General features: G+C 31.5%; 4 protein-coding genes across 4 annotated transcripts in view; all 4 read right to left on the reverse strand.

Moving 5' to 3' along the window:
* Window positions 1-398: 398 nt before the first annotated feature.
* On the reverse strand, window positions 399-4,363 carry LOC126841702 (aminopeptidase N-like). The gene is made up of 12 exons (XM_050578297.1): window positions 3,889-4,363; window positions 3,600-3,755; window positions 3,217-3,531; window positions 2,968-3,148; window positions 2,667-2,902; window positions 2,420-2,597; window positions 2,135-2,351; window positions 1,785-2,059; window positions 1,512-1,696; window positions 1,196-1,366; window positions 867-1,095; window positions 399-793 (listed from the first exon to the last, which is right to left on the reverse strand). The coding sequence occupies exons 1-12, from the start codon at window positions 4,311-4,313 to the stop codon at window positions 503-505; spliced, it is 2,859 nt and encodes a 952-aa protein (XP_050434254.1). The 5' UTR covers window positions 4,314-4,363; the 3' UTR covers window positions 399-502.
* Window positions 4,364-5,218: 855 nt separating this feature from the next.
* Window positions 5,219-26,396, reverse strand: part of LOC126840826 (uncharacterized) — a 33,436-nt gene continuing 12,258 nt past the window's right edge. The window contains exons 22-24 of the mRNA XM_050576787.1: window positions 6,620-6,790; window positions 5,759-5,987; window positions 5,219-5,504 (exon numbers count right to left, since the gene is read on the reverse strand). Of these exons, the coding sequence (XP_050432744.1) occupies window positions 5,235-5,504; window positions 5,759-5,987; window positions 6,620-6,790 (670 nt within the window). The 3' untranslated portion in view covers window positions 5,219-5,234. The remainder of the gene's footprint in view (window positions 5,505-5,758; window positions 5,988-6,619; window positions 6,791-26,396) is intronic.
* On the reverse strand, window positions 11,173-17,868 carry LOC126841727 (thyrotropin-releasing hormone-degrading ectoenzyme-like). The gene is made up of 12 exons (XM_050578344.1): window positions 17,352-17,868; window positions 17,128-17,283; window positions 15,662-15,976; window positions 15,385-15,565; window positions 14,745-14,983; window positions 14,483-14,672; window positions 14,206-14,401; window positions 13,852-14,126; window positions 13,426-13,613; window positions 13,193-13,363; window positions 12,085-12,313; window positions 11,173-11,617 (listed from the first exon to the last, which is right to left on the reverse strand). Exons 1-12 carry the CDS (start codon window positions 17,783-17,785, stop codon window positions 11,351-11,353), a joined length of 2,841 nt encoding a protein of 946 aa, XP_050434301.1. The 5' UTR covers window positions 17,786-17,868; the 3' UTR covers window positions 11,173-11,350.
* Window positions 19,775-24,802, reverse strand: LOC126841721 (aminopeptidase N-like). Its single transcript, XM_050578332.1, has 12 exons — window positions 24,305-24,802; window positions 24,080-24,235; window positions 23,654-23,968; window positions 23,377-23,557; window positions 23,035-23,273; window positions 22,774-22,966; window positions 22,500-22,695; window positions 22,147-22,421; window positions 21,716-21,903; window positions 21,475-21,645; window positions 20,815-21,043; window positions 19,775-20,256 (listed from the first exon to the last, which is right to left on the reverse strand). The coding sequence occupies exons 1-12, from the start codon at window positions 24,736-24,738 to the stop codon at window positions 19,990-19,992; spliced, it is 2,844 nt and encodes a 947-aa protein (XP_050434289.1). The 5' UTR covers window positions 24,739-24,802; the 3' UTR covers window positions 19,775-19,989.

Here is a 26,396-nt window from a genome sequence, read left to right on the forward strand (position 1 = left end):
AAAGGTTTTTTTTTATACAACTTATACAACGATTAGTCATTAAATAATTGTTATGTTAGTTTGCATCAGACATCTGTCAATTATTTAATTTGGTTAAACGCTCAGCTGTAAAATGCCCATATTTATTTACTGGTATAAATCTAATTGTGTGGAAAATATTTGCTACATTTTGAGAACTTCCCCAAATATCCATTACTGTTACACTATCATCTTCTCCGGAGACATTGCTACCTAACTAGAGATCTACAGAATTAATATCTAAAAATTATATGTTTTATCACAATTTTACACTGTCGTTAAGTAGAAAAATAAAATGTAAATAAACTTTAGTTTATTTAAAAAATATATAAATATTATAATATAACGCATAACTATTCTATATTTTATTAAAACGTTTTTAAAAAATTCATTAATCAGACGTTACAAAGTATAATACAGTAGTGCATAACAATCGCAAGTGCTTAAATAGCAAATTAAAAAAAAATTGAAAAATAAAATAAGTTTAAATAAAATAAACTGTCGATACAATTGTTAACGTTAGCGAAGTCAGTAGTGAAGGAAAATACAAGTTAACGGACGCAGCAGAACTTTCGATTTTTGGCTGGGGTGTGCTTGTTGCTGGACTTGGTGGTGGCTCAGCTGTTGCTGATCCCGGTTTCACATACTCATTTATAACATCCGAATAGTTCTTGAACCAGTTTAAATTATGGTCAATTGTATTGATATGTTTGTGAAAAATTGAGTGTCCTTCAGAGGTTTGACAAGATCCTGGTGATAACAGAATCTCCCTTATCTAAAAAATCGAAGCAGTCCATTTCATTAATCAAGCTTTGACACATTCCAATATTATCATATTAAATACATACCTTGTCGACTTCATCATCAAGGGCGACTTTCGAAGCTAGTATCTTGAATATAGATGTAGCAATATACTTGCCGTTGTCTATTTCGTTGCAAAATTGGTGTACATTTTTCTGAAGATAATTTAAAAGCACTTTAATACCTAATGGCGTGGAAGCCATCGCATTGACAACAGTATTATAATCTTGCGGACGAATCGCATTGTCCTCGCTTTTAAACAAAGTTTCCAAGTATCTAAAAAAAAAACAGTTTAACAATTATAATATTTTTTTCGGAAATGTCAAAATCATAGTTTAAAATTATGATGTTGGGTAGAGTAAGTTGGATATATTACTTGTACAGTAACTGTTCATCTCTGGTACAGGTTAATGCTGTTAGCAAAGCTTGCTTTTCTGCATTGGATGATGATGTCTTATACAAATTAAATAGTTCTACCCAAGTGGCCGGGGTGCAAGACGTTCTTATTCCAATGCAAAACGATGCTTCTTTAATATCGGCCGGTATTCTAGAAATAAAATTTCATTATTAGTGTACTGGGATTCAAAGGTGTAATATGTACACAAAGATTGCGCGTATGGACTATGAGTGAATAAAGAAATAGTGACAGATATTTGTCAAGAAAAAGAATCTATATGACTAGTCAAACTTACTGTTGGCCATTTTGCCATCTTTGAAAGAAGCTTAATGCGGTGATTTTACAATCCACATTGTCCAGTTTACAAGCCCATAGTGAAAACGCGTTCCAACTGGCATTTATGTCGTAATCGTTATTATGCTTGAGAACTAGATTTTCTAGTTTATTGTAAATAATACCAGACAAGTCCCGGACATAATTCTAGAATGAAATTGTCAACAGAGTTCCATGTTTATTCGGGTTAATCGAGGCGAACTTCGAGTAAGTATTTCCATGATGTAGCTGTTACCTTAATATCAGGGTATACGTGACTACGTCTCATGCGGTCCAGGATGTAATCATAGTTGTTCATGACCGAATACCACGGTACGACATCGTTTTCGTTTTTTAAATATTTTGTCAGTTCAAAAGGCACCGAGTAATTTAATTTGCCCGCTCTTGCTAAATTAAACGAGTCGTCTATCAATTGAGCCCTGTTCAAAACATGTATTGCTTCCGGTGAATCGTGTAATTGTTTGATCAATGCCAGCCAATTGTCGTCTTCGTAATTCACTCGATAAAAACCTAATGGGGGGGGGAGGAGAAAACAGTTAAATATTATACTTATCATATTGTAAGTAAAAAGTCAGATTATTTTACCGGTAGACTGTACGTTAAAAATATACCAATCGAAATCCTCTAGAAACGGTAGAGCCGTTTCGTTTGTTGTTGGTCTCATCCATTTTACCGGTGCCAAGTCCGTGAAATTTTGACTTGAATTCGTGGTGTAAGTTAAGGGGATATACCATTCGCCCTGGGATTCAAAACATTCCGAAGGAATATAATTGTCATCGCCTTTTGGCACTAAAAACCTTTCCTAGTAACATATTATATGTCAGGTAAGGTACACTTGAAAACTGATACCCCATAAGCTCTATACTATACCTGTGTCAAGACAAATGAGCTTATGTTTCGTTTCACGTGTACGACAGGATAACCGCATTGATCGGTCCAGGTGGCCATGACGGTGTTGACCGTTTCGCCTTCGACAAATTCCCTTTGGTCAACGAACAAAGCATTCTCAAAAGCGTCCCATAGACTATTGGGCTCCACTGTTCGATATCTGCAGAAATTAGTTTTTTTTTTTTTAATTTTCAAACGGCCGCTTTAAGTATATGGTTTACATTCTTACTGGTTTTCACTTAGATAAATATTCAAAGCCGTTTTGAACACTTTTTCGCCGACAACGTCGCGTAGCATTTTCAACACAGTGGCCGCTTTGCTGTAGGTTATCGTATCGAAGATATCAACGTCTTGAAACACTGACAGGTTCACCGTCAACGGATGTCTTGGCGTTTGATCGTACGCCAAAGCCATTTGGTGTTGTTCGACCAGGAAAAATTCGTCTAGTCGCCAGTCGGGTACAGTCTGTTGAAAAATAATCGATAAATCTACAACGCGTCCAAGACCTGCTAATCGATAACCCTTATTACCGTCGCGGTTAAGAAATATTCCATAAACGTGGCGAACCCTTCGTTCAGCCACAAGTCATCCCACCAGGCGCAGGACACCAAGTTACCGAACCAATAGTGTGATAGCACGTGGTGCATTAGCCCAGTCACAGATCTAGCGGTTTTTGTTGTGCAATCATCGCTAATGAAAATTCGATCCTCCCTGCACATGATTTCCAAACGTTCTCAGGCCACGGTTATGCATTTTTCCAACAATACTAAATACATTACCGATAGACGTTCATTCCCCAGCTGTCCACCGCCCCGTTAATGTCCGGTACGGCTACTATGTCAATTTTTGGCAGCTCGAAATCCACGTCGGTGAAGTTTACCAGGGCTTCCAGTAGCTTCGGGGCTATGTTCAAAGCGTAGTCCATCTGATCCGAATATTCAGCACGACTGTACACTTTAAAAAAGCTACTATTCGAGCTGGAGACGACGAAATCACCGACAACGAACCCTACGAGGTAAGTTGACATTGGCGGTGTCTGCTGAAAGTGTATCCAAATCAAATCGCGATGTCCAGTTTCCGGTATATCCATTTCTCTTGAGTACAAATATTTTATCATGTTAATTGCGTGTCAAATACCGGATATACTTCTTTTTATACTTACTCATAAGTTCTATACCATTCCGGCATGTGTGACAACGCAGTCTGGTTACTTTGAACGCCCACGGTTATGTTGAAACGAGCTTTAAAGGAGGGTTCGTCGTAGCACGGGAATGCCGTCCTAGCGAACGCAGGTTGGAATTGAGTGACGGCCACCCATCTGAACATAATTAGGTATAAAGTATCTGTATTAATAGTATAGAAAGTAATAGTGATAATAGTTTTTTTTAGACATAACCATCGTCTTATAAGTTTTATCAAACTTGAACATTTACTTGTATTAAGTTACTCACTCGGTAGTAGAGTTATTTTGGAAGGAACTCCTGTACAGTCCAGTCATGTCATTGTTGAGCAAACCGCTAAATTGTATGGACACCGCATACTTTCTATTGGTCACTAACGTCGACTTAAGTTCGATTGTCAATTGCTCTTGTGCTTCATGGCGGTAGTGGTTTGCTATTGGGATTTCTTGTTGGCTAATGTCGTCGATGACAACGATTGAAGACACATTGTGATCTTTGGAATTCAAAATCACCTCCGACGTGCTGGTCTTCACGTGGATCAGTATGTCTACACGGCCAGCAAACGATGCATTTTCAAAATTCGGCGCTACGGTCAACACATAATGTTCAGGTTCGGTAACGTGCGACAACCGGTCGTTAAGTCCGTATGATCTATATGCCAGAGCAAAAAAAAAGATAAATTTAACGGCCAACATGGTTAACGCAGTATAGTGATCCGAGTAACTGACGCCGGCAAGGTAGTTCAAGTAAGTAGCTTGTATTGTTTTTTTATCTTATCAAACGAATGTCGATTGTTTTATAACGATTTTGGCGTGGAATTAACATGTTTAAAAAATGGTAATCCCTGTCATAAAATACAAAACAATTTTTTTTTATGTATATACCTACCTATACTATAAAACCAAGTGACTTGAACGGTGTCAAACGTTATCGGTGAAACTAACCACTCAAGACAGGCTTCGAATACCAAAACAGATTCGAATAAATAGTAGCGACTTAAATGTCGAAACCGTATTGGTTTTCTATGATTATAGTATGATTTCTATACATTGATACCATACTTGGGGTCAGTTGTATTTTGTCTTGTTTGAAATCAATACACAAGCCACAACTAATAATAACTAAACACGCGCGACCTTTAAACAATTTACATTATTGTTATCCTTTAACAAATATGACTTATATTTAAAAAGTAGACCAGATAATATCGAGTAGCGGTGTTCTCATATTGTTATCTTCACACTTCCAAGGTCCTCAAACAAATTAGTTTGTCCGGAAGTCTATAATACTTAATAATATTTTATCTCTATATATAATATATTTTACATTAGTTTATTAGAAAACAGTGCATTATATTAGTATCTCGTTGCTGACATACAAATATAAGAGTGAGATTTTATTAATTATATAATATTTCATTATTTATTTGGGTTTTCTGAGTTTAAACGACTACTATGAAGACCTTATAACACATAACAAACTTGAATTAAATAAATCATCGAATTCTATAGTAGATGTTTAAGAGATAAATACTATTTGTGGAAAAAGATCATGTAATTTAACAATAGAATGACACTTGTTTAATAGTTGACACAAATTATATATTATACTTTTAATTATTTAAAGTAGATTATTAGTTGAAATATAATTTGAATGATGGTAAAGCAAGTGATCGTGCTAAGAGATCCAACAGAATTTGTTGGGCTAGCTGAACTTGTACGGGGACTAATCGGATCATCTTTTGAGGAATTCAGCCTTACAAATTCGTTAATGTCATTGGAGTAGGTATCAAACCATTTATGATTTATTTCGACTTGCTTGTATAGAGAATCATAATTTTTTTTCAGTGTACTTGAGACGCCCGATTTCGATCTTATTTTGTTCATCTAAAAAAAATATAAACCCACAATTAGTATTGGTAGTACTTGTTTTTTAATTTTTAAATGTAAATGAAAGTTGGTTCACTATTGCAGGAATTACTTAAAAACCGACATGACAATACAATTATGTGTACTATTTAGAAAAAAATTTAATCTGAACGTAGTTCTTACATATGTTGCTAAGCTCTATTCGTTTATGGCGATTTGTAGCTTACAGAGCATTATTTTCATTTTGAATAATTAAAAAAATATATTCTTACTATATATATTTCACTATCCAGTGACACTTTTGATGCTAATACTGAATAAATTGTCTCAGCCACGCTTTCACCATCAGGTAATTCTTTACATATACGATCCCAGTTATCCCGAAGGAAAAATAAAAGAGTTTGAATGCCCAACGACGTGGAAGACAGTGAAATAAATACAGCTCTGTAATCTTGGGGCCGTATCAGACCGTTCGGTCCTTTCAAAATTAGTTCCACATAACTGCAAACATTATTATTTAGTTATATAAAAAAAATAAATTAATAAATAGTATAACGAATATACGATAAGTAAAATACAAAAATATAGCCCTAAAATACCAGGAATATCTTCGGCCAGTAAGGGATAATTTAATGTAGAAAATAAATTAATAAAATAATACAAAAACCAATAATAATAACCATACTTTGTTAGGCAGATATTAGCATATATTTTATAGCCGTATGCAGGTTATAATTAGTTATTAAAAACCTTACCAAATTTACACGGTCAACAAAATTTCCAGAAATACAAAAATAAGATTAATACTAGGAAATTACAATAATGAATAATGCAATGATGTCAAAACCATATTTTAATACAAATAATAGACCTAAATAACGATTATTTTAATTATGACTAAATTTAATAAACGACTGATTAATTGCTGAAGAAGAATAGTTTGCGTTACTTGGCATTTATAAAAAAAATTGTTATGTTATTAATAATATAGTTGAGGTATAGTGGTTTAAATGGTATTTTTAAAGGCCTTTAATTATCATAGCTTCATAATTTGTTGAAATATTAATTTAAATATGTACTGAGTAAATGCCAATCATTTAGTTTGATATAGTATAGGAATATGAATGACTTACTTTCTTAATAAAGATTGATTTTGTGTACAAGCTAACGCGTTTAGTGCCGAATATCGTTCAGAAGCGGATTGTGTATTCAAGTAAACTTGGAAAACTTCGCTCCAAGTATCCGCTTCAGGATGAAACTTTAAACCTACGCAAAAAGCTACGTCTTTTTGATCATCCGGTATCCTACGACAATTGTGTTAAAATACTAATATGAAGCAATAGTCATAAGTTTAATAACAAACGAATAAGCTTACTTTTTACCTCTCCGCCATGCATTGAAGTACCTGATTGCCGGTAACACGCAAGTCGTTACATTTAATTTACAAGCCCAAACACAGAATGTGTTCCAACTAGCATTGATGGCGTACTTATTATTTTTTTTTTCTGTTACTAGGCGTTTTAATTTGGTGAAGATTATTAATGCCTTATCACTAACGTAATTCTAAGGATAAAAATATAAATAAAATGAAATTCAATTAAAACAAGTACGGCTAACAATCATTATTACTATTTATTATTTATCATATTATCAAAATATTTAGATTTAATTATATTGAGTACGGTCGCTGATTATTATCATAAAAACCAAATATAGTAATGTCTATGATATGATTTATGTTCTAAATAAAAAAATTGTATTTAAATAAATTTTATTCGCCTCACTTCAAATTCAAAGTATAAAGGACTGCGTCTCATTCGATCCAAAATATAATTAAAACTGTTCATCACTGAATACCAAGGTATGACATCATTTTCCTTATCTAGATAATTTGTAAGTTCTAAAGGTACTGTGTAGTTTAATCGTCCCGCTCTTGCTAAATTAAAAGAGTCATCAACCAATTGAGCTCTGTTCAACACGTGTATAACCTCTGGTGCATTTTTAAGTTGTTTGATTAACGCCAACCAGTTTTCATTTTGATAATTAACTCTATAAAACCCTTTTTTAAACGGTATACATGTAAACATTATTTGTGTTACATTTTAATGCTTTTTAAAATAGTGGATATCAATGTTTTACCAGTAGACTGTAGGTTGGCAATGAACCATTTGTCAGATTCCAAGGGAAGTTTTAGAAAATGACAATCATCTTTGGGATTCAACCAGATAACAGGGGTCAAATGATCAAAATTCGGTTTCAAGTCAATTGTTATTGTAACACCAATAAACCATTTAGTAGAATATTTTACAAGGGATTCGTCAACTGTAAACCGGTCCTAAAGAGGCAAAAAATCTTTTTATAATATTTGACATAACAATTTATTATCATAACAATTTATTAATTACCGCGAGTTACCTGTGTCATACAATATTGGTTTTTAGTTACGCCGTTCTTATGTTTCACAATATTTACGACTGGATAACCAGATTGCTCTGTCCACGTGCTCATAACTTCGTTCACAGTTTGATCTTTAACTAATGTTTGTTTGCGTATAGACAATGTTTCTTCAAATGCATCCCAAAGATCATTCGGCTTTACTGATCCCTCCCTTAAAAAAAAGTTATTCTACATAAACTCTGAACTATAAAATGTTTTCAATTTAATTTTATGTTACTTACATATGTTTGGTCAAATACAACTTCAAAGAATCTTTAAAAACATCTTTTCCAACATAACTGTACAACATTCTTAACACCGAGGCTCCTTTATTGTACGTAATACGATTAAAACTTTTATCAATTTCTTCAAGAGTGGATACGTTGTTTGATAACGAATGCCTTGCTAGCTGATCGTATTCCAAAGCAGTTTGATGTTGTTCAACAACAAAAAATTCTGGCAGGTTCCAATCTGGCTCTACCTATAAATTTTAAGCCAACTATAATAATGCTTGTATCTAGACAAAAAAGATAAAGTAAGTAATTTATTTTTGTATAACATAGAAACGGTATATTTCAAAGATTATTAAAGTTAGAAAAATAATTATAAATTTAGCTTGGTAATAAATACTAATGAAAAGTGTTTTTTTGAAAACACTATAAAAAATCTTTATTCTAAGATAAAAATAATTTGTGCTTTAAGTCATGTGTCGCATCTGAAAATGATTATCCTTTATTAAGTGTTTTATTACTAAATAAAAAACGATTAAACTAAAACCATTCAAATTGAATGTTATATTTTTTTATTTTATTATCATAGAATTCCAATATTATTCTCAAGTGTTAATTTATGAATATGAAAATTGAAAAATATTACTGTTGCTGTAGCGAAGTATTCAAAAAACGTTGCAAAACCTTCGTTTAACCAAACGTAATCCCACCAGTCGCATGTGACCAGATTACCAAACCATTGATGCGACAACTCATGCTGTATTGTTTTAGTAACGGCTCCTTTATACTGGGTGGTCGAATCTTCGGGAAATAAAAGTAATCTTTCCCTAAAATACACATCATCGTATTATAAATGACTTATATGTTCTAAACAACTGCATCGAGTACATAATATTATGTAATCGCACCGCGCAGAGCATTACCTAAATGTATTCATTCCCAAGTTTTCTATAGCTCCGAATCTGAGGTCAGGTAAGGCTACCAGATCCAATTTTGGTAATTCGTACTCAATTCCGGTAAATATTTCCATTGCTTCGAGAAGTTTAGGAGAAATATCTAGAGCGTATTGGGTTTGTTCTAAGTAGACAGATCGAGTATACACATTAACTTTCGAACTAGATTTCAAGCTAGTGATTTCTCCGATAAAGAACGCTACTAAGTATGTTGATATTGGGGGTGTCTGCTGAAAATGGTACCAGGACAATATTCTCCAACCATACTCCAATTCACAATCATCTCTGAAAAACAAAATGAATTCAATGCATTCACAAAAATGTACTACTAAACTAAAAAAATAGCCGTTTTAGTCATAGTTAATATTTCTACTTACTTTTGATCTTTATACAATAGTGGCATGTTTGACAATGCAATTTGCTTGTCAGAAACGCCAACTGTAATATTGAAGGGCACTTTATAGTGCGGTTCGTCGTAACAAGGGAACGCACTTCTCGCATATGTTGCCTCAAACTGAGTAACAGCTAAGAAACTGAAAATAACATCACAGATATTACTTAGTGTTACACAAATTCGAGTTATAATTTATTGAAATCTTACTTTTCTGCGCCGGTTTGCGATTGGTTGTACGAGCTTTTATAAAATCCGGTCATATCGTTTCTGAGTAAACCATCAAATCTGATAGCTATCATGTATTCGTGATTTGCTGGTAACGACTGATCCAACACAATCTTTGCTTGTTCGTTGGCTTTATTGTATACCAATTCTTTTAGACCAACACTCTGTCTTGTGCTCACGTCGGTGACCTTAAGTGACGTAATTTTTAAATCTTTTGAGTGCAAAACCACATCAGAAGTCATAGTTTTCGTTTGAATAAGTAATTCTACCAAACCGGAGAACGAGGATTTTTTTTCAAAATTTGGTGATATACATAGAGAATATGACTTGGGAACCGTAGTAGTGGGCAGAAACGAATTAAATCCGTTTAAGCTCTGGACTAAGGCGTAAAAAAGAACAAATTTTAATATCATTTTGGACGTGACACGACTAAAATCACGACCGTCCATAAAAGACGAACCAGCCGAAAATGTATATTACACGTGTGCGACAGGTAAATAATATTTATATTATCTTATCTTAATGAATAAATAATAGTGAAAAAGGTTTGCCTTTATCAATTAATAATTTTTTAATTCTTAATTACAAAATTTTATCCAACACGTAATTAATGTGTGTGTACTATGTAAATAGTGTTTGAACGCAGTTTGTTTTTTCATGAAGATATTCTTATTAAAATACATTGTGCAATCAAGACGGATAAGTTTATTGTGTACTCAAGAAAATTAAAAAAAAAAAAATACACTTCTCATGTTTAAAATATTTCTGATTTGATTGTATGGTCATGAGTACCGTACTTGTTACTCATATGATTTGTATGGCTTAAGATTTTGAGTAACAATATTGGCACTTGCCGAGTTTAACTCCCAGGCTTTGACTGCCGATTTGGATACCAAAAGTACTGTACAGCTCACACCTGTGGCCCACACAATAAATCTGATCAATTTGTGACAGACATAACATTGAGAGAATCATTAAAATATACATCTTACACCCCCATTTAGGTCTTTTTCTTTTTCCTTTTTCTTTCCATTCTTTTTCTTTCTATTAAAATATTTATGGAATTGAAAAAACCAGGTTCATACATGTGTATTTTGATGGAGGGATAAAGATAAACATTTCTGAGTTTGGCCAAATGTAGTAAATTGTGTAGGTAAAAAAATAATGTTCATATATTCTAAATAAATTATTGTCTTACATCCGACTGATTACCTTGTAATAGCAATGGCCAAATGCCATACTTTTATTTATTTATACAAAAATTAGATACATATATACTAATGCAGTATTTATATGACGGCCTATACAATTTTGCTACCCTTAAGTCGCCTATAAATCTTAAAATAGAGGTTTGTCTTTTCTAAGGAAAAAACGCATCCTCTTAAGGCTTTTGGGCATATGTCAACTTGAATGAATTCAAAATCAATTACTCAAATTTAATTTATTTAGAATTTATTACTGGGTACAAAACTACAGCTAAGAAAACCTTATTATACTAAACATAAATTAATTAAATTAAATCTGCGAATTATAAAAAAAATATTTAAGAGATAAATAATAATTACGTGTAAATTCATGTAGTTCAACACGCGAATAATAGTTGACATAAAATACTTATACTTTTAATTAATTATAATATATAAATAGTACTACTAAGTGAATGATGGTTAGGCAAGTGATCGTGCTAAGAGATCCAACAGAATTTATTGGGCTAGCTGCACTTGTACGGGGACTAATCGGATCATCTTTTGAAGAATCCAGCTTCACGAATTCGTTTATGTCATTGGAGTAGGTATCAAACCATTTCTGATTTATAATTACTTGCTTGTATACAAAATCAAAACTTTTTTGCAGTGTACTTGGAATGCCAGGTTTCGATCTTATTTCATTCAGCTGAAAAATATAAACTCACAATTAATGTTAAAATGAATTGTAGTACTTGTATACAAATTTTCAAAAGGAAATAAATGTTGGGCTACTATTGCTAGAGTTACTTACAACCCAATCATTATGAAAAAAAAAAAATTTACTTTCACATTTGTAAAATAAATATCTTTTTGATCATTAAATTATCAATTTGATCTAATATTGCATGCTAACTTGGTGTAGCATATAGTAAGCGCTTTATTTGCACTGTGAGTTAATCAATTCAAATAATGTAGTTATAACTTAGAAGTATTTTGCTAGTTGGCTGTATGTCCTAACCTAACCAAAGACATGGCAATACAATTATGTGTACTGTTTAAAAAAAATATGTAATCTGTTCGTACATATTTTGTTAAACTCTATTCGTTTATGGCAATTTGTAGCTTCCAGAGCATTATTTTCATTCTGAATAATTTAAAAATATATATTCTTACTAGTATTATTTCGTCATCCAGAGACACTTTTGATGCTAATATTGAATAAATTGTCTCAGCCACGCTATCGCCATTAAGTAATTCTTTACGTATACGATCCCAGTTATCCCGAAGGAAATATAGTAGAGTTTTAATGCCCATTTGGTTGGAAGACAGGGAATTAAAAACAGCTCTGTAATCTTGAGGCCGTATCGGACCGTTCGGTCCTTTCAAAATTAGTTCCACATAACTGCAAACATTAATATTTATTTACATGTTAATAATAATAAATTAATAAATTATATAATGAATATAGGATAAGTAAAATACAGCCCTAAAAGACCTGGAATATCTTCGGTCAATAAGGGATAATTAAATATAGAAAATAAATTAATACAAAAACCATTTGTAAAAACCACACTTTGTTAGGTAGATATATCGCATATATTATATAGACGTATGCCAGTTATAAGTAGTTAATAAAATATCCTTATCAAATATACATGAAAAACAAAATTTCCAGATATCCTGATGAATAACTGACTAATTTACACTATTTATATGACTTGAGGTTACTCCCACTTGGTTGTCTTGACTAGTTAACCAACGTTTTGGAACACGTTCCATCTTCAGGGCTGTGGTTCGATGTTGCTCGTACCGCGTTCTCCTGCAGACTGACCGATTCGCTTCCGTAGGCGTAGGTTATATACCATACCCTTCACCGCATTCTCCACTTTCTCTTGCCGCTGCCAGCTGTTTTCTACGGCCACGCCCCTTCGCCTTGGCCGGCTGCCGCATGACTGATTTCCGTTTCCGTTATAAAGCAATAGTTTCTTGCTGTATTTCCGGCTCTCTTAAAAACGTGTTCCAAAACGTTGGCGAACTAGTCAAGACATCTAAGTAGGAGTAACCTCAAGTCATGTAAATAGTGTTAATATAATACCCCACTCAAGTTCCAATAATTTTTAACCGACTAACTGCTAAAGAAAAATTGTCTTACTTGATGTATAAAAAATGTTTGTATTATGACAATATAATTGTGATATAATTAAGTATAGTGGTTCAAATGGTTCATTGATCAATAAATTACCACAACTAATTATCTAAATGCTAAATGTTTATGACTTACTTCATTAATAAAAATACATTTTGTGAGCACGCTAATGCGTTTAGTGCCGAATATCGTTCTGAAGCAGATTGAGTTTTCAAGTAAACTTGAAAAACTTGATTCCAAGTATCCGAATCAGGATGATACTTCAAACCTACGCAAAAAGCGACGTGCTTTTGATCATCCGGTATCCTATGAAATTTTTAAAAAATATTAGTAAGAAATGATAGTTAATAACAAAAGAATAAACTTACTTTTCACCTTTCTGCCATGCTTGGAAGTACCTGATTGCCGGTAATACGCAAGCCTGTAAATTTAAACTACAAGCCCAAACACTGAATGTGTTAAAACTGGCATTGATGGCGTACTTTTTAATTTGTTCCTGTTTTACTTGGCGTTCTAATTTGGTGAAGATGATTAATGCTTTATCACTAACGTAATTCTAAGGACAATAACGATAACATATAAATAAAATGTAATATTTCTTTTCAATTAAAACAATCACGGCTATTAATCATTATTACTATTTATTATTTTTCATATTATCAAAATATTTAGATTTTTATAATTAAGAGTACACTTGCTGATATTTATCATAAAAACCAAATATAGTAATGTCTATGATATGATTTATGTTCTAAATAAAAACATTTTATTTAAATAAATTTTATTCGCCTCACTTCAAATTCAAAGTATAAAGGACTGCGTCTCATTCGATCCAAAATATAATTAAAACTGTTCATCACTGAATACCAAGGTATGACATCATTTTCCTTATCCAGATAATTTGTAAGTTCTAAAGGTACTGTGTAGTTTAATCGTCCCGCTCTCGCTAAATTAAAAGAGTCATCAACCAAATGAGCTCTGTTCAAAACGTGTATAACATCTGGTGCATTTTTTAGTTGTTCGATTAACGCCAGCCAATTTTCCTCTTCGTAGTTTACTCTATAAAAGCCTATTTAAAACAATATAAATGTAAACTCTATTAAATTACATTTTGATGCTTTTTAAAATATTAGGTATCAATGTTTTACCAGTAGACTGTAGGTTGACAATGAACCATTTGTCAGTTTCCAAGGGAAGTTTTATAATATAAAAATCATCTTTTGGATACAACCAGAAAACAGCGGTTAAATCATCAAAAGTTGGTTTCAAATCACTTGTTATTGTAACACCAATAAACCATTTAGTGAAACATTTTCCAAGGAATCCGTCGACTGTAAACCGCTCCTAAAAAAGCAAAACATCTTTTTTTGATATTTGACTTGACAATGTATTATGACATGATTAAATAATATTATTGCGAGTTACTTGTGTCATAACAAATTGGTTTTTAGTAACGTTTTTATGTTTTGCAACATTTACTACCGGATAACCAGATTGCTCGGTCCACGTGCTCATGACTTCGTTCACAGTTTGATCTTTAACTAATGTTTGTTTGCGTTTAGACAATGTTTCTTCAAATGCATCCCAAAGACCTTTTGGGTTTACTGAACCACCCCTTAAAAAAAAAGTTAGTGTTCATAAACTCTGAGTTAAAAAAAGTTGTAAACTGCAATATAATGGTATTTACATATGCTTGGTCAAATACAACTTCAATGAATCTTTAAAAACATCTTTTCCAACATAACTGTACAACATTCTTAACACCGAGGCTCCTTTATTGTACGTAATACGATCAAAACTGTTATCAATTTCTTCAGGAGTGAACACGTCGGTCGATAACGAATGCCTTGCTAGCTGATCGTATTCCAAAGCAGTTTGATGTTGTTCAACAACAAAAAATTCTGGCAGGTTCCAATCTGGCTCTACCTATAAATTTTAAGCCAACTATAATAATGCTTGTATCTAGACAAAAAAGATAAAGTAAGTAATTTATTTTTGTATAACATAGAGACGGTATATTTCAATGATTATTAAAGTTAGAAAAATGGTTTAAAATTTAGCTTGGTAATAAATATTAATGAAAATTGTTTTTTTTTTTAATTACTTCATACAAAATGTTTATTCTCAGATAAAAACATTTTTGGTTTAAGTCATGTGGCGCATCTGAAAATAATTATCCTCTATTAAGTGTTTTATTACTAAATAAAAAACGATTAAACTAAAACCATTCAAATTGAATGTTATATTTTTTTATTTTTTTATTATCATAGAATTTCAATATTATTCTCAAGTGTTAATTTATGAATATGAAAATTGAAAAATATTACTGTTGCTGTAGCGAAGTATTCAAAAAACGTTGCAAAACCTTCGTTTAACCAAACGTAATCCCACCAGTCGCATGTGACCAGATTACCAAACCATTGATGCGACAACTCATGCTGTATTGTTTTAGTAACGGCTCCTTTATACTGGGTGGTCGAATCTTCGGGAAATAAAAGTAATCTTTCCCTAAAATACACATCATCGTATTATAAATGACTTATATGTTCTAAACAACTGCATCGAGTACATAATATTATGTAATCGCCCTTCGCAGAGCATTACCTAAATGTATTCATTCCCAAGTTTTCCATAGCTCCGAATCCGAGGTCAGGTAAGGCTACCAGATCCAATTTTGGTAACTTGTATTTAATTCCAGTAAACAATTCCATTGCTTCGAGAAGTTTAGGAGCAATACCTAGGGCATATTGGGTTTGTTCTAAGTAGTCAGATCGAGTATACACATTAACTTTCGAACTCGATTTCAAGCTAGCGATTTCTCCGACAAAGAACGCTACTAAGTATGTGGACATTGGAGGTGTCTGTTGAAAATGGTACCATGACAAATTTTTCCCACCATTCGTCAGTTCACAAACATCTCTAAAAAAAGCACATGATTCTCTTCAATTAAATCGTAGCGATTCTATAAAAAAATATACTAGCAAACTAAAGAAGTCATTAGGGTCATGGTATGATGGGATTGAAGTGTGGGATCATAGTGGATACTGAGAGTTTCAAATAAAATGTTTGACGTTAATTTGAAAAAAAATGCACCTTAATAATTTCTTAATGTGCTGGTTTATACTGTGCTTGGTTTGGACTGTATTTCTTTGAACATACTAACTACTGATTCGCATCAAAGCGTTTATTCGAAAGTGATTTTAATACATTCAGGTGTAATAATTCCAGTAAACCTGTGATCTCCCTATCCCTAATATACCCCTGACCCCCTATGCTTCGTCCCCACTATGCCCCGCCTCCACTGTACTGGCTTTTGTATTGTTATAATTTTTGTGGAATGTAAATGGTTCTCTACAATAACTGAGTGCAAAAAAATAACTTCGCAGAAACCTATTCGAAAATTAAGAATTTCACAATACTTTTAAATGTATTCAATAAAATTCAGATTATTTAATTCTTCATATCTAAAACCATTATCTTTATATATTAACGATCAGTTTAATGTAGTTCAGTTTAAGTCATAAGAATTTAAAATTTAGATATATAATAAACATTTAAAATATTGTAAACAATAAATGTTTTTTTTTGTGTATAATTTATTCTTGAAATGTGTATTAAAATATGTAAGAGGAAAGTTGAACGATTTTATTAAAAAGCAAAACGTTAAAATGAAGAGAACACTAATTTAAAAAAAAAAATAGTAATCATTTGTTATTATTCAACTAAATAACAATCTATTTTTAATCTTGACAGAAACTCAATTTCTTTCGCTCAACTCCCGTCGCGTTCAGCAATCGCCCGTCGTCATAGTAGTCAAAATCAAATAAAATACGTTTTTATTAATGTCAAAAGTATAACTGTGAAGAAGTAAACTTTTACAACTCTTTTTCCTCTCAAGATACCAGCTAGATAAAATGTATGATTTATACAGTTGCTACTCGAAGGAATTGATCCAGTATTAAAAAAGTTACAGTTTATACAGAAAAAAACCTACATTATTGTGAAACCAATAGCATCGCTGCTCCGCATCGAAGCTAAAGACAATCGTTTTAGTCAAAATTAATATTTACTTATGATCTTTATATGACAGTGGCATGTTTGACAATGCAATTTGCTTGTCAGAAACGCCAACTGTAATATTAAAGGGCACTTTATAGTGCGGTTCGTCGTAACAAGGGAACGCACTTCTCGCATATGTTGCCTCAAACTGAGTAACAGCTAAGAAACTGAAAATAACATCACAGATATTACTTAGTGTTACACAAATTCGAGTTATAATTTATTGAAATCTTACTTTTCTGTGCCGGTTTGCGATTGGTTGTACGAGCTTTTATAAAATCCGGTCATATCGTTTCTGAGTAAACCATCGAATCTGATAGCTATCATGTATTCGTGATTTCCTGGTAACGACTGATATAACACAATCTTTGCTTGTTCGTTGTCTTTATTGTATACCAATTCTTTTAGACCAACACTCTGTCTTGTGCTAACTTCGGTGACATTAACTGACGTGATATTTAAATCTTTTGAATGCAAAACTACTTCGGAAGTGATATTTTTCGTTTGGATAAGGATTTGTACTAAACCAACGAACGAGGTATCTTCATTTTCAAAATTCGGCGCTATACATAGAGAATATGACTTTGGAACCGTAGTATTGGGTAAAAACGTATTAAATCCGTTCAAGCCCTGGACTAAGGCGTAAAACGTGACAAATTTTAATAACATTTTGCGACACTAAAAGTTGCAAAACTATTAAAATCACTATCGTCAACGAAAGACGAACCGACCTTAACTTTATACGAGTACCGCGGGTGAATATATACTATTATCTTATCTTAATGGTTGAATAATACTGAAAAAGGTTTACCTTTATCTACTAATAATATATAATTTTATAATTTTATAATTACAAAATTGTACCAAAGACGTCATTATTTTAATTGTACTATGTAAATAGTGTGTTGTTTGTTTTTTCATGAAGATATTGGTATTAAAATATATTATGCAGGCAAGACGGACGACTTAGTACTCAAGATACTGAGTACTCAAGAAAATTGCAAAAAAAACATAAATAAACGACTCACATTTAAAATATTTTTGATCGTATGGTCATGATTAACTAGTTGGCAGTCATGAGTACTGTACTTGGTACTTGTTTGGTTTGTGTCATAGGCTGAAGTTTTTTAATCGTATATTTTCCAGAAGTTCTGAGTCACCATAGTGGTACTCACCTAGTTTGATTCTCTAGATTTAATTTAAATATATGGTTTAACTGATGGTCACGACTGTTGTATATTCATATCTCACTCTCTTATTTTAGTAACTTAACCTACTGTACTGTGTACTAAAGAAAATTTCAAAAAAAAAAATACACTACTCACATTTAAAATATTTGTGATCGTTTGGCCATGATTACGGTACTTGGTATTCATATGGTTTGTATCCTAGGCTTAAAGTTTTTAATTATATATTTTTTAGTAAAAGTATTGGTACTCGTTAAGTTTGACTTCCAGGTTTTGACTGCAATGGCCTTAGGTAGACTGGCCAATACTAAATAAAATGTTCGCATTTCATATAAGCCGGACAGTAGTCTGGTGGAGTGGTCTAAATTTCAGAACACTGTCTGAAAATTAGCTTGTCTTAACTAATATCTACCAATTTTAAAGAAGAAAACGTCTGATTCTATCCATTTATTATGTTTATGTATAAGGTCGGTAATTGTTTTAAAATTTACAAAGGTAGTTTAAAACAAAATATGTATAAATATGTATAAATTGGCATGTGCCATATCAAAATACATATATTATGTTTTAATGTCTCTGAATTCAACTATGATATCAAATTTTCAACTCCCCTTATTGAGGATTATCATCCAAGGACTTGCATTATTGTAAAACTAATTTATTAATAAACAGTTTAATTAAAATTTAAACGCTAACATTTTTAAAAAATGTTTGTCTACATAAATATGGGAATAAAAGAATGTTCCCATTTGAAAAAACGTGGTCCATACTTGTTTTACGAATAAGAGATGAAGGTAAAAATTTCTAAGTATAGAAAAATAAATTATTTAATTGAGAGTATACAAAAAAAATAATCTTCAAAATATTCATATTTTCTAAAAAAAAATAGTGTCTTACATCAGATGGATCACCCTGTTATACCATTGACCAATTACTATTGTTCCATTTATTTATGGCCAATTCTGATCTTTCTTTAGTTTTAACATCACTTAATGACTACTTTCTTGAGCCACACAGATTTTTTTATTTACTTACACTAAAACACCTATTTTTGTGCCAAATTTCACGTTTCTACCCATTGAGAAATACCTTATACATGTTATAATCAGTCAGCGAGTCAGTAACAAATATGCAAATTCTGAAGTTCCCCTTTTTTTGTAATGGCCTAAAATTAAGGGCTCAATTTCTGACATTGTCCTAAGCTATTCGTGTTTAATGTATGTATCAAATTTCAAAAGCCCATCATAAAAAAAAGCAGAGATATGAGAGTTAGAAAACGGGGCAGGTTGATTCGTGTAAAGATACACTAGCATTGCAGGATCTTGGCCAGATGTTATTAATCTAAACTCATCATGGACCGACTAAAAGTCTTCTTGGTAGTCAAATTTATTTGCTTGATAATTAAAAGTAAAATGCATCTTCTTAAGGCCTTTGGAAATATATCAATTTGAATAAATTTGTAATCGATTACTTCAATTACATACAACTTTATTATTTATTTACGCTAACTTAGTAAAAACTACTGCTAGGAGAACCTTATTATACTAAACAAAATTGTAATATTACAGATGGTATAAAATAGATGTTTAAGTAATAATAAATAGATCAATCGTACAAGTTCCGGTGGTATAATACGCGAATGGCGCTTGTAAAACAGTTAAAATACATTACATAATATACATACAATTAATTAAAATATATTATTAATACTACTGTGTGAATGATGGTAAGGCAAGTGATCGTGCTAAGAGATCCTACAGAATTTATTGGACTAGCTGCACTTGTACGGGGACTAATCGGAAGGTCTTTTGATGAACCCAGTCTTACGAATTCGTGGATGTCATTGGAGTAGCTATCAAACCATTTCTGATTTATTTCCACTTGCTTGTACACAGAGTCAAAACTTTTTTGCATTGTACACGAGTTGCAAGATTTTGATCTTATTTCGTTCATCTAAAACATATAAATTCACAATGTTAGAATTGCTAGTAGTACTTGTATACTAAATTTTCACATGAAAATGAAAATTGTGTCACTATTTGCAAGATTTACTTACAACCCAATCGTTGTGAAAAATAGTAAATTTTCTATTACATTTGTAAAAGAAATTTCGTTTTTAGCTTTAAATTATACAGTTTGATCTTATAATGTATGCTAATTTGGTGTCCCCCTAGCAATTAATTAGCGCTTTAATTGCATTGTCAGCTTAATCAATTCAAATAATTTAGTTATAACTTAGAAGTATTTTGCTAGTTGACTGTATGTCTAAATTGTCAAAAAAATTTTAACATAAAAGTCATTATAAGTAAATATTTCCCTAAAAGAAATTAAATCGTATCCAGAGATCAAAGTGAATTCAACCAAAGACATGCCAGTATAAAATTATGTGTACTGTTTAACAAAATTTGTAATCTGTTCGTAGATATTTTGCTAAATTCTATTAGTTTATGGCAATTTGTAGCTTCCAGAGCATTATTTTCAATCTGAGTAATTAAAAAAATATATTCTTACTAGTATTATTTCGTCATCCAGAGACACTTTTGATGCTAATATTGAATAAATAGTCTCAGCCACGCTTTCGCCATCAGGTAATTCTTTACATATACGATCCCAGTTATCCCGAAGAAAATATAGTAGAGTTTGAATGCCCAATGGCGTGGAAGACAGTGAATTAAATACAGCTCTGTAATCTTGAGGCCTTATCGGACCGTTCGGTCCTTTCAAAATTTGTTCTACATAACTACAAACATAATTATTTACTGTCAGGTTATATAATTATAATAAATTAATAAATAGCATAACGAATATACGATAAGTAAAATACAAAAATATAGTGAAATACAGAAAAGAAAATTAATAAAATAACACAAAAACCAATTGTTAACTTACTTTGTTAGGTAGATATAGCGCATATCTTGTGTAAACATATGCAGGTTATAACTAGTTATTGAAACCTTACCACAAATACATGGAAAATGAATTTCCAATAAACCAAAATAAGTTTAATACTTCGTAATTAATATATAAAAATTAAGTATAGTGGTTTAAATGGTATTTTCAAATGCCATAAATTATCATAACTTCATATTTTATTCAAATAATTGTTTAAATATGTATTGAGTAAATTCCAATCGTTTAATTTGGTATAGTATTAAAATTTGAATGACTTACTTCCTTAATAAAAAGTCAGTTTGTGAACACGCTAATGCGTTTAGTGCCGAATATCGTTCAGAAACAGATTGTGTTTTCAAGTAAACTTGGAAAACTTGGTTCCATAAATACCATTCAGGATGAAACTTTAAACCTACACAAAATGCTACGTATTTTTGATCATCCGGTATCCTATGATATTTGTTGGAAAATATTAGTAAGAAATAATAGTCATTAGTTAATAACAAAAGTAGGAACTTACTTTTCACCTTTCAGCCATGCATTGAAGTACCTGATTGCCGGTAACACGCAAGTCGGTACATTTAATTTACAAGCCCAAACACTGAATATATTCCAACCGGCATTGATGGCATAATTTTTATTTTTTTCCTCTTTTACTTGGCGTTTTAATTTGGTGAAGATGATAAATGCCTTATCGCTAACGTAATTCTAAGGATAACAACAATACAAATAAAATGTTTTTTTAAAATTAAAACACTGAATAGTTCTTTTAATAAACATTAATACTAATTGTTATTTTTCATATTACCAAAATATTTAGATTTGATAATATTAAGTACAGTAGCAGAAAATTATCATAAAACAAATAATAAAGTCTATGATATGATTTATGTTTAAAATAAAAAAATTATTTTATGTTTTATCTATTTAAATACATTTTATTCGCCTCACTTCAAATTCAAAGTATAAAGGACTGCGTCTCATTCGATCCAAAATATAATTAAAACTGTTCATCACTGAATACCAAGGTATGACATCATTTTCCTTATCCAGATAATTTGTAAGTTCTAAAGGTACTGTGTAGTTTAATCTTCCCGCTCTCGCTAAATTAAAAGAGTCATCAACCAATTGAGCTCTGTTCAACACGTGTATAACATCTGGTGCATTTTTTAGTTGTTCTATTAACGCCAACCAATTTTTCTCTTCGTAGTTCACTCTAAAAAATCCTTTTAAAACGATATGAATGTAAGCACTATTTAGCTACATTTTGTTGCTTTTTAAAATATTGGGTATCAATGTTTTACCGGTAGACTGCAGATTGATAATGTACCATTTGTCAGATTCCACGGTAAGATTAAGAAAATGAAGGTCATGTGTGGGATCCAGCCACATAAGAGGAGTCAACTTTTCGAAATTTGGTTTCAAATCAATTGTTATTGTAAAACCAATAAACCATTTAGTAGAATGTTTTACAAGGGGCTCGTCGAATGTAAACCGTTCCTAAATGAGAAAAAAACATTTATATACAATTTGAGTGGACAATTATGACATGGTTAAAATAGTATTATCGTCATTCACCTGTGTCATACGATACAGGTATCCAAATGGACCGTTCTTATATTTCAAGGCATTCACGACCGGATAACCAGATTGTTCGGTCCACGTGCTCATCACTGTATTAACAGTTTGGTCTTTAACTAATGTCTGTTCACGTTTAGACAATATTTCTTCAAATGCATCCCAAAGATCATTTGGGTTCGCTGATCCTTTCCTAAGAAAAGTTATTCTACATAAACTCTGGACTTTAAAATGTTTTAAATTTATTTTGATGTTACTTACATACGTCGGTTCAAATACAAATTCAATGAATCTTTAAAAACATCTTTTCCAACATAGTTGTACAACATTCTTAACACCGAGGCTCCTTTATTGTACGTTATACGATCAAAATTACTATTAATTTCTTTAGGAGTGGACACTTTGTTCGATAATGGATGCCTTGCTATCTGATCGTACTCTAAAGCAGTTTGATGTTGTTCAACGACAAAAAATTCTGGCAGTTGCCAATCAGGCTCTACCTATAACATATAAATCAACTGTAAAGATGCATTTATATTAGACAAAAAAAAAATGTGAGGAACTTGTTTTTGAATATATTTTAATATTAGAGTTAAATATTACTGTTGCTGTAGCGAAGTATTCAAAAAACGTTGCAAAACCTTCGTTTAACCAAACGTAATCCCACCAGTCGCATGTGACCAGATTACCAAACCATTGATGCGACAACTCATGCTGTATTGTTTTAGTAACGGCTCCTTTATACAGGATTGTCGAATCTTCGGGAAATAAAAGTAATCTTTCTCTAAAAAATACATTATTGTATTATATAGTACTTAGATGTTCTGAACAACTGCATCGAGCACATCATATCATGTAATCGCCCTTCGCAGAGCATTACCTAAAAGTGTTAATTCCCAAGTTTTCCATAGCTCCGAATCCCAGGTCGGGTAAGGCTATCAGATCCAATTTTGGTAATTCGTACTCAATTCCAGTAAATAGTTCCATCGCTTCAAGAAGTTTAGGAGCAATATCTAGAGCATATTCAGTGTGTTGTAAGTATTCTGGGCGAGTGAACACATTAATTTTGGAACTCGATTCCAAGCTAACGAATTCTCCGACAAAGAACGCTACTAAGTATGTGGAAATTGGAGGTGTCTGCTGAAAATGGAACCATGACAAAACTGTCCAATTGTTTGTCAATCCACAAACATCTCTACGAAAAAAGAGTTCAAAACATATGATGTGTTCATAAAATTTTAACGATACAGAAACCTCTAAAAAAAATGTACTTCAATTTTAGTCAAAATCATTATTTTACACTTACATATCATCTTTATATAATATTGGCATATTGGACAATGCAATTTGTTTGTCAGAAACACCAACTATAATATTGAAGGTCACTTTATAGTGCGGTTCATCGTAACAAGGGAACGCACTTCGCGCATATGTTGCCGCAAACTGAGTAACGGCTAGGAATCTGTTAAATAACAACACAGATATTACTTATTATTACTCAATTTTATATTATGACTTATTCAATACTTACTTTTCCGTACTGGTTTTCGATTGGTTATACGAACTTTTGTAAAATCCGGTCATATCGTTTCTGAGTAAACCATTAAATCTGATAGCTATCATGTATTCCTGATTAGGTGGTAACATATCTTCCAACATAATCATTACTTGTTCGTTGTCTTCATCGCACGTCCATTCTTTCAGGGTAATCTCACGTTCGGTGATCACTTCGGTAAACTTAATTGATGTGATTTTTAAATCTTTTGCATGCAAAACCACTTCAGAAGTGATATTTATCGTTGTAATAAATATTTTTACTAAACCGGCGAACGAGGCATCTTTATTTTGAAAATTTGGCGCTACACATAGAGAATATGAGTTTGGAACCGTTGTAGTGGGCAAAAACGTATTAAATCCGTTTAAGCCCTGGGCTAAGGCGTAAAACGCAAGAAATTTTAATAACATTTTACGACACTACTATAATCACTATCGTCAACGAAAGACAAACCGGTCTAAACTGTAAACGTGTGCCGCAGGTGAATATCTATTATCTTATCTTAATATATGAAGAATACTGAATAAGGTTTGACATTATCTACTAATAGGTAATAATTATTTAAATAAAAAAACTTCTTCGATGCGTTGTTATTGTGTGTGTGCAGTGTAAATATTGTTTGAATATCGTTTGTTTAATAATTAACATATTAACCAAGACGGATCAGTATCTTGTGTACTCGAGAAAATGTCAAAACAAAACACATTACTCGTTTTAGATAATTTTTGTGTGGCCATGAATTATAGCTAGTAGATTTTATAGAACAAAAAATACTTAAAATACCAATTATGCTTAATACATTTTGGAATCTAATCTTTTAGTTTAGGTACCAAAAAATTGTTTACAATATTTTCTAAATAAAATTTACCAAACTAGCTTTTATAACAATTTATTTTGTAATAGGAATAAAATTATTCTTGTTTGAAATCAAGAGTTTACAATAATGTAGGAACCTACTATTAATTGATCCGTTAACATTCCTAGTTTTTTGTTATTTATTTATGTATACAAAGTAATTTACTTATTAGAAATCTAAATGACATTTATGAGTGAGGACTTAGTTTGTTACAAACGTTTAAAAACATTGAATATGTCACCTTTCGATTTGAACTATTATTAAGTGCTACTAATAAGTCATGCAAATAATTCATTTCAGTATGGTATAATAATAAACAACAATACTTCTCGTTAGTAAAGCTTAGATTAGATAATCATTAATAACGCTAGATACCTTCTAAGTACTATGCACGTGACAATGGTAACTTTTTTTAATTACCTATAGCAAAAGTTAAACCAGTAATGGGCAATTTTTATTTTAGTCGAATAAGAGAGAGATACAATCTTTATTCATAAAATATCGGCTGCCCAATTGATGGCCTACTAATCAGGACATAATGTTCTAAAGCATTTGTATATATACAATAGTAAAAGCAAAAATGTATTTCAGAATAAAACAATTATAATATGTATTTAAAATAACAAAAATTTAGAATTCAAATTTAAAAGTCTAAGCCACAAAATACAAAGTATATTATTACCTAATTATAAAGTATCTTTTTCATAGCCATCTATTTTTGTACTATTTATATTTATGATATTTATATATCACTAATTTATCTATTTTAAATACAGTTTTAATCTCGAGAAATTTTTTTTGAGTAATATAAAACCTTATTGCACTAAACAAAATTATAATATAACAGATTGAATACTATAATAGATGTTTAAGAATTGACTAATTCACACATGGGTACAAATTCTTGAGACCTTTGGAAATATGTAAATTTAAATGAATTTAAAATTGATTATTTAAATTGTATAATATCTTATAATTTATTTAGGTTAACTTAGTGAACACTACTGCTAAGAGAATCTTATTAAACTAGACAAAATTGTACTATTACAGATGGTATATAATAGATGTTTAAGTAATAATAAATATATCAAACATAAAAATTCCGGTGGTATAATACGCGAATTGCGTTGGTATAACAGTTAAAACACATTACAATATATACTTACATTTAATTAAAATAGATTACTAATACTACTATGTGAATGATGGTTA

Source organism: Adelges cooleyi, unplaced genomic scaffold (genome assembly GCF_023614345.1).
Source record: "Adelges cooleyi isolate 19-005CV unplaced genomic scaffold, UGA_ACOO_1.1 ACOO_flye_CR_arks_rails_tigmint_CR_PRNA_108, whole genome shotgun sequence".
NCBI lineage: Eukaryota > Metazoa > Arthropoda > Insecta > Hemiptera > Adelgidae > Adelges > Adelges cooleyi.